The sequence below is a fragment of the Conger conger genome, chromosome 4 (genome assembly GCF_963514075.1).
Source record: "Conger conger chromosome 4, fConCon1.1, whole genome shotgun sequence".
Classification (NCBI taxonomy): domain Eukaryota; kingdom Metazoa; phylum Chordata; class Actinopteri; order Anguilliformes; family Congridae; genus Conger; species Conger conger.
The window spans coordinates 71,674,878-71,689,811 of NC_083763.1; the positions used below are offsets into that span (position 1 = coordinate 71,674,878).

The window sequence follows — 14,934 nt, forward strand, 5'->3', positions numbered from 1 at the left end:
ATTCCCCATTTATGTCTGACATAAAGGCCTCACTAAAAAGGTGGGTTTTTAACAAGGATTTAAAAACATCTATGTTTTGGGTAGATTTAATATGTGGCGGTAGGCTGTTCCACAACTTGGGGCCAGCTACCTCAAAGGCCCGGTCACCCCTCCTAGCTCTCCTCGACATAGGGACATCCAAAAGTTGCTGATTGCATGATCTAAGTGATCTAGCTGGGGTATACATATTGACGAGTTCAGACAAGTACGTAGGTGCTAGACCATTCATTGCCTTAAAAACAAATAATAAAATTTTAAAATGTATTCTGTAACGGACAGGAAGCCAATGTAGGGATGACAGTGCTGGTGTAATATGTTCCCGCTTCTTTTTGCCAGTCAGAAGGCGGGCAGCAGCGTTCTGCACTAGCTGCAGACGGCAGAGAGAGGACTGGTCTAAGCCTATATACAGAGAATTGCACAAACACTCACACACACATTCACGCACACACAAACACGCACAAGCACACACATTCGCATTCACACAGGCACATACACACACACACACACAAAGATACAATGACACTATAAATAACACCATAAAATCTTCATGAAAAATTATTAACTTTATTAATTAAGATCATTTTCACTCTTCATAGCATCCCATTCTTCAGCAGCTGCAGCACTAAGCACGTCTCTTCTGGTTACCTCAGCAACCACAGCAGCAACATCCTCCAAGCCTTCAACCTCAAAGCATTCAACAGTCTCAACACCTCTCTCACCTGTTCCAGCAACAACTACTGACAATAAAAGGTGTGGTATTCATGATGGAAGAGCCAGTAAAATCTTCAAGTCAGTTTCTTTTTAAATCAAGAAGTTCAGTATAAAAACAAAAGCATTAACTTTAGTAACATAGTAAAGTCTGTCTAGTTTTTTATTTCAGTTGATACTTTTCCTGACAAATGTGTCTCAAAATCCCCCCTGTCTCAAAGTCAGTGAGGCCTCCTCCTGCAGCCGTGCTCACTAAAGTCCAGATAACCAGGCCTCTCCAGCACTTATCAGCAGCACATGGCCCAGTGCATGCTGGGATATGATACACGCTGCATGTACTTGGTGTCCCACATGACCCCTCGTGCTTCCATTTCCTTTTTCTCCACTCCCTGTTTCTGGAGTCCAGCAGTTCTCTCTGTGCATGTTTGTGTTTGTCTGTGCTCTTCTGAACTGATGGAGAAGGCTGCAGTACTGAGAGAGACTCCTGTGTCATTTGGGCATTTCAAATGGGCAGAAAATTTCACACACCCTGTTGCTGCTGTTCAGTCCTTCAGATCTCACAATCATCCTGATGGCACTAGGGATGCTGTTGCTGGTGGCAGCTGTTGCCACGGTTACCTGGAAGCTGTGTAAGAGACACAGTGAGTATCCACATGAAGTACGCTGAGTGTGAAAGAATAGTGTGGGTGCTGTATGTAGGAGCAGTCAGCACAGCATTAGTGAAGTGCAGTACACTGAGCACAGGAGTCTCACAGGCAGTAGGGGTCTCATAGGGGGGCTCTCAGCTCTGTCATGATCACACTCTCTTATCACAGCTCATCCTGTGTCTCCTTACAGAGGGAGTCCAGCCTCACACAGGAGCAAGAGAGGACCGGAGCAACGAGCTGACGGTACGGCCGTTTTACACTCTGCACTCTGCCGAGAAGGCTGAAGGTCAATGTCAGTCAGTGACAGTGAGTGTGGTCAATGTCAATCAGTGTCAGTCAGTGACAGTGAGTGTCAGTCAATGTCAGTCAATTTCAGTCAGTATCAGTCAATATCAATCAAACGTCAATCAAAATTTGAGCTGATCCGCAAAACACAGAACTGCAGAATGGAGAAGGACATACAGTGATTGTGGGGGTGTGGTCATGGAGAAGAAATTACTGCAACAGTAAAATGTGAAAGTACTTTATTCATACATACAGAAACCCTGCACTTATCAAACTAAACTACATTCAGAAAGTTGAATACTTTCAGCCACACTCAGTTTCTGGTTGGAGATGTCCAGCAGCAGCACTCTGGGATTTCTCACACATTTATAAAGTGCCTTTGCAGAGAATCGTTTTGTTAATATTCAGTCTCATCCCATCCTCTTAGAGATCCTGTATTTCTTAGAAATCATACTTTATTTTGTTACAATACAAGTAGGTTGATTGGCAAATATTACACTTGATTATAAGAGATGATAAATGCGCCTTTGTGCGTATGTGGTGATACCACTTTTCTGTATTCCTGAGAGTAACTGATATTCTCCACGATTCGCCACTCTGGAAAACAGCGTCTGTAAATGATTGTCATGTGACGTAATGTAAACTCAAAACAGGTCACTGAGGAGCAATGGGCTATGATAGTGGAGAGGAACTCACAGGCGCTAAATGCTAAAATATTATCCTGCTCTGAAAAACAAGCATTCATTTTGAGGGAAAATGGTCCAGAGTTTATTTAGTGTGCTCTCCTCTGCTCTGGTAGCATGGACAGGGTTGGGGTCAGTTCCACTTTCTGTTCAGTCAGGCAATGAAATGACATTAAATTAATTCATTAAAATTTTTTTGGGATTAAATGGTTTATGTATCGATTCATGGAATAATCCTCAATGAGGCATTTTTCACATTATGTACTTGAATTGACTGAATTAAATTGAGCCGACCCCCTAACCGTGGTCAGTCAAGGAAACATGTTCCCCTTTACTGTCCCAGCCGTCTGAAAACCCTGTAGATGAGGTCCTGTACAGCTCAGTCGTCCTGAAAAATCTACAGGTGAGATTGTTCATCATATCACAGAGTCAGCTACACAGCCAGTAAATATCAGAATTTAACGTGGCACACTGTGAAATGAGAACATATTTATATATATATTCCCCTTTTGAGTTGTTTAACCACAATTTGCATCTTTATTTTACACACACAAAACACAGGATCAATTCCAGTATGTTTTGTAGCTGCAGTCTAAACCTTCACAGAACTCAGGAACTGCTATCCAAATCTATTAACGATTAACTGTTCGAGATTTAATGCATTTTTGTCGTTTTGAAGATTAACCTCCAGCTAATCGCACTGCAGTTGACCCAGAGAATATGTAATGGGAAATGTTTGCGTAACTCTCTGTAATGTTATTTTTTGAGTTACTAAAATATTGTGTGTGCATGTCCTGTTCTGTACAGACCACACACTCGTCTCACTGTTCTGCAGCAGATAGTGATGTGATTTACAGCTCAGTTGTCGGGCAGAAAACACAGGTACGTTTTGCTGGAATTACTGTTGATTTATATAAGAAATATGTTTCATTAATCATGAAATATCAGCACCCAAAATGTTATGGGATACATATTAAAGCCATGTGCTGCGACTTGTGGAACTTGCATTTATTTTTTAATCCCTCTTATATTGATAAACATTCCTATTCCTGTTTTTCGTTTAACCTTTTCTAGTTGTGCTCAAGCGTGCTCGTATTGGAACCCCAATTATCCTGATACCTTTGCGTGAATGTTCCCTGTCTGTTCAGTAGGGGGCAGCAACGTGACGAAAGAGTGTCGTCCCAACAGGAATTTTGTCCACAAGCTGAAAGGAAGAGGCCTGGATGTTCAGCAACGTGTGGAACCTGAGGATTCCTATTTCAGAGCATCAAATACAGCCAGTCACTACATTACAAATATTTGACTCTGCTTTTTATTACTGGACAAAAAAAGACGCCACAATTTTGCTAACTAAAACAGGAACTACCGTCCTCTGCTGGACAGATTAGAACGATCACATTTTTCCTCGGCGATTTAAAAACCCCCAGAGCATTCGAAACACAATTTCCCAGGAGCGCTAACAAATGACAATTACAATTACAAATTTCCTAGAGCATATAGGTAATTTTCAAATATATTCAAATATATCTCATTAAAAATGAACAATAATATTACCACTGAAAAACAATTTAATGATCTAACTGTATGAATCATTTCAGTTTACAGTATAATAGAGGGGTGGGCAATTCCGGTCCTTGAAGGCCAGGGTGTATGCAGGTTTTTGTTTCCACCAGTTACCCTGGCTAAATGAACTAATTGGCTGAATGCACCAACACTGGTTCTCTCAAAGATTTGATGACAGTAAAATGGGGGACACAAGACCAGTCATCAAGAAATGTACTGCAGCTAAAATGTCAGATGTTGTAAAAGGCTAATTATGTAATTAAGGCCAGAAGTTGGTATGAAATCCAGAAATGGATATGGCGCTCTTTGCCCACCTCTGGAATACATAAAAAATATTAAATGATAATAATAGTTATCCTGCTCTGGCCACTGAGAGAGCACAGACTACAGAGTATGAGGGACCAAAGAGGTGGGGACTGAGATGAACAGGAAGTGAGACTCACGCTAAAGGGAGCTGGAGTCTCTAACAGACACACACACCCATCAGGCACATATGGCTCTCACTCTGATACTCTTCCTCCCCATCCTCTTCCTCACTGTGCTGCCAGGTAGGACTCGTTTCTCACACTGTATACTGAACACTAGCATTGTAGCAGAGAGACTGTCTGTGCCATGAACTTGAATGAATGAGTAATACTGAAGTATGTAGTTTACATAATACATAATAGGACTAATGTGATTAGAATACACTCAGTGAGCACTTTATTTGGTAGACCTGTACACCAGCTTGTTAATGCAAATATTTAATCAGCCAATCATGTGGCAGCTACTAAATGCAACTGTTGTAGATGTTCGGCTGTTTTTCAAACAAAATGTCAGAATGAGGAAGAAATGTGAAGAAAAGTTATTTTAACCGGAGAATGGTTGTTAGTGCCAGACAGGGTGGTTAGAATATCTCAGAAACTGCTTATCTCCTGGGATTTTCACACACCACAGTGTCTAGAAAAAAAAAAAAAGGGTTGAAGTGCATAAATTCTAAGCATGTAGTGATGGTCGATTTGAGTTTATTAGTTCTATTCTGATTATATATACACTCAGTGAGCACTTTATTAGGTATTGATTGATGATTATTTTTTAGACTGAGTGGTCGTCTGCGGCTGTAGCCTATCCACTTAGAGGTTTGATGCGTTGTGTGTCCAGAGATGCTCTTCTGCGTATCACTGTTGTAATGTGCGCTTATTTACATCACTGTCACTTCCCTGTCACTACTGACCAGTCAGGCCTTTCTCCTCAGATCTCTCTGATTAACAAGGCATTTCTTTCTGCAGAACTGCTGTTCACAGGACATATATTTTTTTTTAATATATTTTTTTTTATATCTTGTGAGCAGCAGTTCTGCTTTAACCCTTGTGTAGTCTTCACATTGTGTATACTCCCCTTGGCCTAAGGGTCAAAAATGCCTTCACAAAACCCATGAACCGTTAAAGGAGCTTAATTGACTTTTAATGAACTGAATTCTATTTTGCATGAAGAAAAAACCTGTCACTCATCACAAACTTTGTCATCAAATTTCAAGTTGAAAAAAGATCATAATGGGGTATTTTTGTCTGCTATTAAACATAGTGGTGAGTCATTTTTGACCCGTAAGACAACACAAGCGTTCAGAGCTGACAAGAACAAATACAAATGTCTGAACACAATTAAAGCGTGAACATAGCTTTGTGTGTGATGTTGAACCCAAGAAGCGGAAGGAGTTGCAATATGACTTTTTCACACTTCACATAGTGCATGATTAGAATGGCTCTGAGTTTTACTTAAAAGAGAAATTGGGGTGTCTCGGTAGCGCAGCCTGCAGAGCACTGACCGCATGCTCATTGTGAGCCGCGACGTCAACGGTTTGAATCTGACCGTCTGGCAATTTGTCGCTTGTCTTTCCCTCTCTCTCGCCCCCATTCTTCCTGTCTATATACTGTCCAATAAAGCTGAAAAAGGCCTAAAGAATATCTTTAAAAAGAGAAGTTGATATTATTTTGTTCTGTAAGTGTGAATGTTTCCACAGAAATGGCTTCAACCCAACATTAAAATGTTCCCACAGTACAATGTTTATCACTGTGGTGAGCAGAGGGTATTAACCTCAGGAAATAATGCTGTTTGTAGCTCTGCTAAAATAAAGAGAACTGAAAGAGTGGACGAAATGCACATCTTTGTGTGCTCATTGGTACACAGTATTTTCTGCAGCTCCCCCTCACAAACTGTTGCTTTTAAGTCTCCACCTGTGATGGTACTGCCATCCAGAGAGCATGTTCTTCTCAAACATCATTGTTTTCATTGTATAATGCGTTTGTATCATTTTTAAAAGTCCATGATCTCAGGAAATAGAGAAACATTTTTAATGCCTTGGTTTTGACAATCAAACACTTTAATTTCATACAAAGACATCATAAAATGCATTGGTGTGTTAGACCATATTTTACCTCGATGCAGTGTGTTGGTTATGTCTTTTGTTATGGTGTATTAGAATGAATTAGAGTATTAGTGATTTTTCCCTGTGTATATTATTGTGGCGGCATTGGCTCAGGCGGTTAGAGCAAAGTGTCCCCGAGCAAGACAAACCCCCTTGGTACCTTGAATGGCAGCCAATCGCCGTTGGTGTGTGAGTGTGTGTATGAGTGGGTGAGTGGGTGGAAATGGGTGAATGAAGGTGCTATATAAATTCTGACATTTAGCATTTATTCAAACAGGAGAGAGAAGAAGGGAAGAGATCAAAATGGTTGGGTGCAGAAGATTGAACCCTAAACGCACAGGAGGGTTGACACTTAGCCTGAGAGTCAGCTGCCCTACAGACTGCACCACACTGTGCTCTGTAAAATACACCCACACTGATGATGTGCGTGTTTCTCTCTGCAGATGCTGATGGTGTGTACACAGTGAGTAGAGTAGTTGCACAGCGTGGAAAATATGTCACCATCCCATGTGTCTATGATAGAGAATATGACTATCACGTGAAATACTGGTGTCATGGGTCAAACTGGAATTTTTGTAAAACTGTAGTACGCACTGACTCTCCTAAACATACTGGTAAAACATCAATCACTGATGACCCCACCCATCATGTCTTCACTGTTAACATGACAATGCTGACAACCTGGGACTCTGGATATTACTGGTGTGCTGTAGAGATCCAGCGCGCTGGAGATAAGGGAGCATATCTGTACCTGTCAGTCACTGCAGGTAAGATGGCTGCAGCACACACTGCACTCAGAGAGACCTGCTTCCTCTTAATAACGGCATCTTCACTATTCCAGTGTTATGCAATCATAAGCTGCACAGAACTTTCTACTGCAGACTGCTGCATTGTGGGTAAATGAGTGATCTTACCTCTTATGCTAGCAGTATTGAATTCTTCCAGAACATGTAAAAGTCCAGGCATGTCATTACTTCACTGCATAACTATTGGTGTATTTGGACCTCCAGCAGATTGGTGCTTTAATTGTATTATTTTGCAACACCACTCCCAATCTGTATCCAAGTCAGTACCAATATGACAGTTATTTGCTTTGATCTTCAAGTGACTTGTAGGGTTTGTGTATCAAAGAATGTTGTATATTTTTGTGTTTATTCTGTGGTCTTCAGACACTCCTGGACTCTGGTTTAAGCAGCAGGAGTTGGCCGGTGTGCCATGTCACTATAGTAAATCAAGAAGCATGAAGAAGTGGTGCAGGATAGAGGGCTCCTGTGTGGAATTGAATTCTGGTGAATCTGGAAGATCAGAGATGAAAGATAACCGCTCTAAAAAGGTCTTCACTGTGATGGTGAGGGAGCTGAACATGGAGGACACAGGCTGGTATGGGTGTGCTGCTGGAGAACTACAGATCCCTGTTCACCTCACTGTCACTCAGAAAACTACAACTACCACAGTCACCACACGTAAGGAACTCAAAACGAGCCTGCATAAGAATGCATTCTATCCTCAGATTTTCAATGATCTTTACTTTACTTTGTTACTTTCTGGCAGTGAGGGTTGAGAGAAACAGAGTGTTCTAAATGTCATGTTGTGAAACCCTTTGGTGCTAGCTAGTGCTCTCTCGCAGACTGCCAGGTGCACACCAGTGCTGAATTCTGTTCTTTCACATGAACAGTGTCACAACTCTCATGCACCAATTCGCACACACACACACATACACACACACATACACACAAACACAAACATTTGCATTCACACAGGCACATACACACACACACACACACACACACACACACACACACACATAGATACAATAACACTATACATAACCCCATAAAATATTCATAAAAAATTATTAACTTTATTAATTAACATCATTTTTTAACATCATTAACATCCTCCAAGCCTTCAACCTCAAATCATTCAACAGTCTCAACACCTCTCTCACCTGTTCCAGCAACAACCAATTACAATAAAGGTGTAGTATTCATGGAAGAGCCAGTAAAATATTCAAATCTGTTTCTTTTTAAATCAAGAAGTTCAGTATAAAAACAAAAGCATTAACATTAGTAACATAGTAGTCTAGTTTTTTATTTAAGTTGGTACTTTTCCTGACAAATGTGTCTCAAAATCCCCCCTGTCTCAAAGTCAGTGAGGCCTCCTCCTCCAAACTCCACTGCTGCTGCTAGTTCTGTGGCAGCTCAGGAGATATACAACGGATAGGTCCATTGTCTCTATTGGTCAGTTTGCGTTCCAGCCGTGCCAATATCCACGATATAGCCTACGCACTGCTAAATGGAATTTTTAAAATTACTCAGTGTTTGTAGATTACGGTTATCTACTTTGTAAACATTATCATCATCACGCCTCTAGTACAATACCAAAGTAAAGTAAACATTAGTGAGTGTCCTATGATTTCGAAAAGAGCAGGAACCAATAAATAAACTAAGGGCGGCCTGTAGCGTAGTGGCTGAGGTAAATGACTGGGACACGCAAGATCGGTGGTTCTAATCCCGGTGTAGCCACAATAAGATCCGCACAGCCGTTGGGCCCTTGAGCAAGGCTCTTAACCCTGCATTGCTCCAGGGGAGGATTGTCTCCTGCTAAGTCCATTGAACTGTACGTCGCTCCGGATAAGAGCGTCTGCCGAATGCCGATGACGATGAAACAGGAATTGAAACACAGAGTTTGTCACGTTTCAGGTCTGTCTCACCATGTTTTATGTTGATTTATGTTTATTCATGTTGTCTTAGTCACGTAGTGTCTTATCACGTATTATGTTAGTCTAGGTTCGTCATGTTGTTTAGTTTATTTCTTGTTACGATTTATTTTCTCGTCATGTCTAGTTATGTTTCGTTACGATTATATTACCTGGTTATGTTGAGTGATTATCGTCTTAGTTTCGCTTTGTGTTATGTTTCGATGCATGTTTATTGTTACGTTAACTGGTCGTTGTTATGCATACACTTTTACATGTTTTTCCGCAAACCTTGCGTTCCGCCTTTTCTCTCTCTCTCTCTCTCTCTCTCGTTCTGTCCTTCACTCCCCTAGTGTTTCTATTTGTCTATTTACTAAAACTACTAACGCTAGATCAGGATTGGGTAGAAACTAACAAGACTAATCATGTGTTCATGTTACCTTACGTTTCTCGTGCATGTCATTTACTAATTTACTAATGCTAGGGCAGGATAGGTTTATTACTAACGATTACTAATCTCCTTGTTAAACTTGTCATCCATCGCACCTGTTTTCCATTTCCTTGCTACGCTCTAACTAATTGTCTACACCTGTCTACACCTGCATTTATAGCCCAGTCGCGCAACTGTTCACTGCGAAATTGTCTGCCTCTGTTTACCACGCAACTCTTGAGCATTAGTTACTGTTTGATTACACGTTACGATCCACGCCTGTTTACCGACCATTGTTTATTGATTTCTGTTTTGTGACCATCGTTTGTTTTTTGACTTCGTCCTTGCCTACCGTTTTTGTAGTTTTGCTTCGCTGATTGTTTCATGGTTTCGACTCCCGCTTCGTCCACGACTACGCCTCTGCCTGCCGTCCGTCTGTTCATCTGCCCCGCTGACAGCTCTCCGGCTACCGGACCTCCCTGCACGTCTACCGACTACGAGTTTGCCTCTTCCCTCGGCACCGTGCTTTTTGTTTGTTTACTTTTTGTTTGGCTGGATCTACGTGTATGGACTTTGCTTGTGTTGACTACTCTCCTGGGATTCGTCCCGAATAAAGCCCTGAGGGGTCTTTATATTACTATTGTTTCTGAGTCGTGCATTTTGGGTCCAACCCCCACGCACCCGTCTCAGAGTTATTTCAATTCCTGCACGTTATCCGGCAGTGTCCTGATAAACGTCCACAACAAAAGCTCATCAATTGTGTGTCAGTGTCGTCTGATGTAACGTAAACTAGCTCGCCAGCTAACGTTAATGCAGTGGGGATACCTTATTGCAATAGCGTTGCTTACCTAAGGTTAGTGCAGTGGGGATATATTATTCCTACTAACGTTAGTACCGTTGCCTCGATAGTGGAGTGGGGATACATTATTGCTAGCCAGTTCACAATACCGTTGTTTAGCAACCAATTAACTACTGTTGAGCAGAATAATACATTTTTACCATAAAACATAGTTCCATTAAAAATACATTAAAGTTTGTCTTGTCTTTCTTTTGTAAAATTTTGAAAGATAAATGTGGTAACCGCTGTATAAATCGATATCGATATACCAATCGTGGATATTGGTACAGCTAGGTGGTGTAAAGGCACTCCGCTTCGCGTCTTTTCTCAGACTTCAAAAACCAAACAGTTCGAAAATTAAAGATATACCTCTCGATATGCCATGGAATTTTCAACAAACATCGTCAATCAGAAAATTTAGGACATCATTTCAGCTCCAGCATACTCAATTGCCTGCGATGAGTCAAGCGATGTGAACTATATTGAGCAGACAACGCTGCTATGCAGGTATATGAACGGTGATGGGCCGTAGGAAGAAATAATTGAGTTAATACTGCAGAAAGGCGAAACGCAAAGTTGTGATGGAAACGCAAAGTTAAAGAGCCAAATAATCAGAAATACCCCACTGCAGTCACATGTAGTAGTCAGGTATGGTAAAACATTTTAATGAATGCTCATTTACACCTATTAGTAATGTTGATAGGCTAATTTGGGCTTGATAGGCTGTGTTACCTTCATTATAAGGCTCAAATATGGTTTGCAGATTCCTTTCGCCAAAAATGGCTCTTTTGACCCCTTGTGGTGACACACATCTCTCTGGTAGATGCTGCATGTACTTGGTGTCCCACATGACCCCTAGTGCTTCCATTTCCTTTTACTCCACTCCCTGTTTCTAGAATCCAACAGTTCTCTCTGTGCATGTTTGTGCTTGTCTGTGCTCTTCTGAACTGATGGAGAAGGCTGCAGTACTCAGAGAGACTCCTGTGTCATTTTGACATTTCAAATGGGCAGAAGATTTCACACACCCTGTTGCTGCCGTTCAGTCCTTCAGATCTCACAATCATCCTGATGGCACTAGGGATGCTGTTGCTGGTGGCAGCTGTTGCTGGTGGTTACCTCGAAGCTGTGTAAGAGACACAGTGAGTATCCACATGAAGTACGCTGAGTGTGAAAGAATAGTGTGGGTGCTGTATGTAGGAGCAGTCAGCACAGCATTAGTGAAGTGCAGTACACTGAGCACAGGAGTCTCACAGGCAGTAGGGGTCTCATAGGGGGGCTCTCAGCTCTGTCATGATCACACTCTCTTATCACAGCTCATCCTGTGTCTCCTTACAGAGGGAGTCCAGCCTCACACAGGAGCAAGAGAGGACCGGAGCAACGAGCTGACGGTACGGCCGTTTTACACTCTGCACTCTGCCGAGAAGGCTGAAGGTCAATGTCATTGAGTGTCAGTCAGTGTGGTCAATGTCAATCAGTGTCAGTCAATGTCAGTCAGTGACAGTGAGTGCCAGTGAGTGTCAGTCAATGTCAGTCATTGACAGTCAGTGTCAGTCAATTTCAGTCAGTATCAGTCAATATCAATCAAACGTCAATCAAAATTTGAGCTGATCCGCAAAACACAGAACTGCAGAATGGAGAAGGACATACGGTGATTGTGGGGGTGTGGTCGTGGAGAAGAAATGACTGCTACAGTAAAGTGTGATAGTTCTTTATTCATACATACAGAAATGCTGCAATTATCAAACTAAACTACATTCAGAAAGTTGAATACTTTCAGCCACACTCAGTTTCTGGTTGGAGATGTCCAGCAGCAGCACTCTGGGATTTCTCACACATTTATAAAGTGCCTTTGCAGAGAATCGTATTGTTAATATTCAGTCTCATCCCATCCTCTTAGAGATCCTGTATTTCTTAGAAATCACACTTTATTTTGTTACAATATAAGTAGGTTGATTGGCAAATATCACACTTGATTATAAGAGATGATAAATGCGCCTTTGTGCCTATGTGGTGATACCACTTTTCTGTATTCCTGAGAGTAACTGATATTCTCCACGATTCACCACTCTGGAAAACAGCGTCTGTAAATGATTGTCATGTGACGTAATGTAAACTAAAAACAGGAAGTCACTGAGCAGCAATGGGCTATGATAGTGGAGAGGAACTCACAGGCGCTAAATGCTAAAATATTATCCTGCTCTGAAAAACAAGCATTCATTTTGAGGGAAAATGGTCCAGAGTTTATTTAGTGTGCTCTCCTCCTCCTTGGGGTCAGTTCCACTTTCTGTTCAGTCAGGCAATGAAATTACATTAAATGAATTCATTAAAATTTTTTTGGGATTAAATGGTTTATGTATCGATTCATGGAATAATCCTCAATGGGGCATTTTTCACATTATGTACTTGAATTGACTGAATTAAATTGAGCCGACCCCCTAACCGTGGTCAGTCAAGGAAACATGTTCCCCCTTTACTGTCCCAGCCATCTGAAAACACTGCAGATGAGGTCCTGTCCAGCTCAGTCGTCCTGAAAAATCTACAGGTGAGATTGTTCATCATATCTCAGAGTCAGCTAGACAGCCAGTAACTATCAGAATTTAACGTGGCACACTGTGAAATGAGAACATATTTATATATATATTCCCCTTTTGAGTTGTTTAACCACAATTTGCATCTTTATTTTACACACACAAAACACAGGATCAATTCCAGTGTGTTTTGTAGCTGCAGTCTAAACCTTCACAGAACTCAGGAACTGCTATCCAAAGCTATTAACGATTAACTGTTCGAGATTTAATGCATTTTTGTCGTTTTGAAGATTAACCTCCAGCTAATCGCACTGCAGTTGACCCAGAGAATATGTAATGGGAAATGTTTGCGTAACTCTCTGTAATGTAATTTTTTGAGTTACTGAAATATTGTGTGTGCATGTCCTGTTCTGTACAGACCACACACTCGTCTCACCGTTCTGCAGCAGATAGTGATGTGATTTACACCTCAGTTGTCGGGCAGAAAACACAGGTACGTTTTGCTGGAATTACTGTTGATTTATATAAGAAATATGTTTCACTGTTCATGAAATATCAAAACCCCAAATGTTATGGGATACATATTAAAGCCATGTGCTGCGACTTGTGGAACTTGCATTTATTTTTTATATTGATAAACATTCCTATTCCTGTTTTCCGTTTAACCTTTTCTAGTTGTGCTCAAGTGTGCTCGTATTGGAACCCCAATTATCCTGATACCTTTGCGTGAATGTTCCCTGTCTGTTTAGTAGGGGGCAGCAACGTGACGAAAGAATGTCGTCCCAACAGGAATTTTGACCACAAGCCGAAAGGAAGAGGCCTGGATGTTCAGCAACGTGTGGAACCTGAGGATTCCTATTTCAGAGCATCAAATACAGCCAGTCACCTCATTACAAATATTTGACTCTGTTTTTTATTACTGGACAAAAAAAGACACCACAATTTTACTAACTAAAAAAGGAACTATCGCCCACTGCTGGACAGATTAGAACGATCACATTTTTCCTCGCCGATTTAAAAACCCCAGAGCATTCGAAACACAATTTCCCAGGAGCGCTAACAAATGACAATTACAATTACAAATGACCTATAGTATATAGGTAATTTTCTAATATATTCAAATATATGTAATTAAAAATGAACAATAATATTACCACTGAATAACAATTTAATGATCTAACTGTATGAATCATTTCAGTTTACAGTATAATAGAGGGGTGGGCAATTCCGGTCCTTGACGGCCAAGGTGTATGCAGGTTTTTGTTTCCACCAGTTACCCTGGCTAAATGAACTAATTGGCTGAATGCACCAACAATGGTTCTCTCAAAGATTTGATGACAGTAAAATGGGGGACACAAGACCAGTCATCAAGAAATGTACTGCAGCTAAAATGTCAGATGTCGTAAAAGGCTAATTATGTAATTAAGGCCAGAAGTTGGTATGAAATCCAGAAATGCATATGGCGCCCTTTGCCCACCTCTGGAATACATAAATATTAAATAATAATAAGAGTTAACCTGCTCTGGCCACTGAGAGAGCACAGACGACAGAGTACGAGGGACCAAAGAGGTGGGGACTGAGATGAACAGGAAGTGAGACTCACGCTAAAGGGAGCTGGAGTCTCTAACAGACACACACACCCATCAGGCACATATGGCTCTCACTCTGATACTCTACCTCTCCATCCTCTTCCTCACTGTGCTGCCAGGTAGGACTCGTTTCTCACACTGTATACTGAACTCTGGAGCATTGTAGCAGAGAGACTACCTGTGCCTTAAACTTGAATGAATGAGTAATACTGAAGTATGTAGTTTACATAATACATAATAGGACTAATGTGACTACAATACACTCAGTGAGCACTTTGTTAGGTAGACCTGTACACCAGCTTGTTAGTGCAAATATTTAATCAGCCAATCATGTGGCAGCTACTAAATGCAACTGTTGTAGATGTTCGGCTGTTTTTCAAACAAAATGTCAGAATGAGGAAGAAATGTGAAGAAAAGTCATTTTGACCGGAGAATGGTTGTTAGTGCCAGACAGGGTGGTTAGAATATCTCAGAAACTGCTTATCTCCTGGGATTTTCACACACCACAGTGTCTAGAAAAAG

General features: G+C 41.1%; 1 protein-coding gene across 1 annotated transcript in view; it reads left to right on the forward strand.

The window, feature by feature from the left end:
* LOC133126709 (polymeric immunoglobulin receptor-like) overlaps window positions 1-14,934 on the forward strand; it is a 45,011-nt gene that overhangs the window by 8,822 nt on the left and 21,255 nt on the right. Inside the window, exon 4 of the mRNA XM_061239045.1 lies at window positions 6,773-7,096. Within this exon, the coding sequence (XP_061095029.1) occupies window positions 6,773-7,096 (324 nt within the window). The remainder of the gene's footprint in view (window positions 1-6,772; window positions 7,097-14,934) is intronic.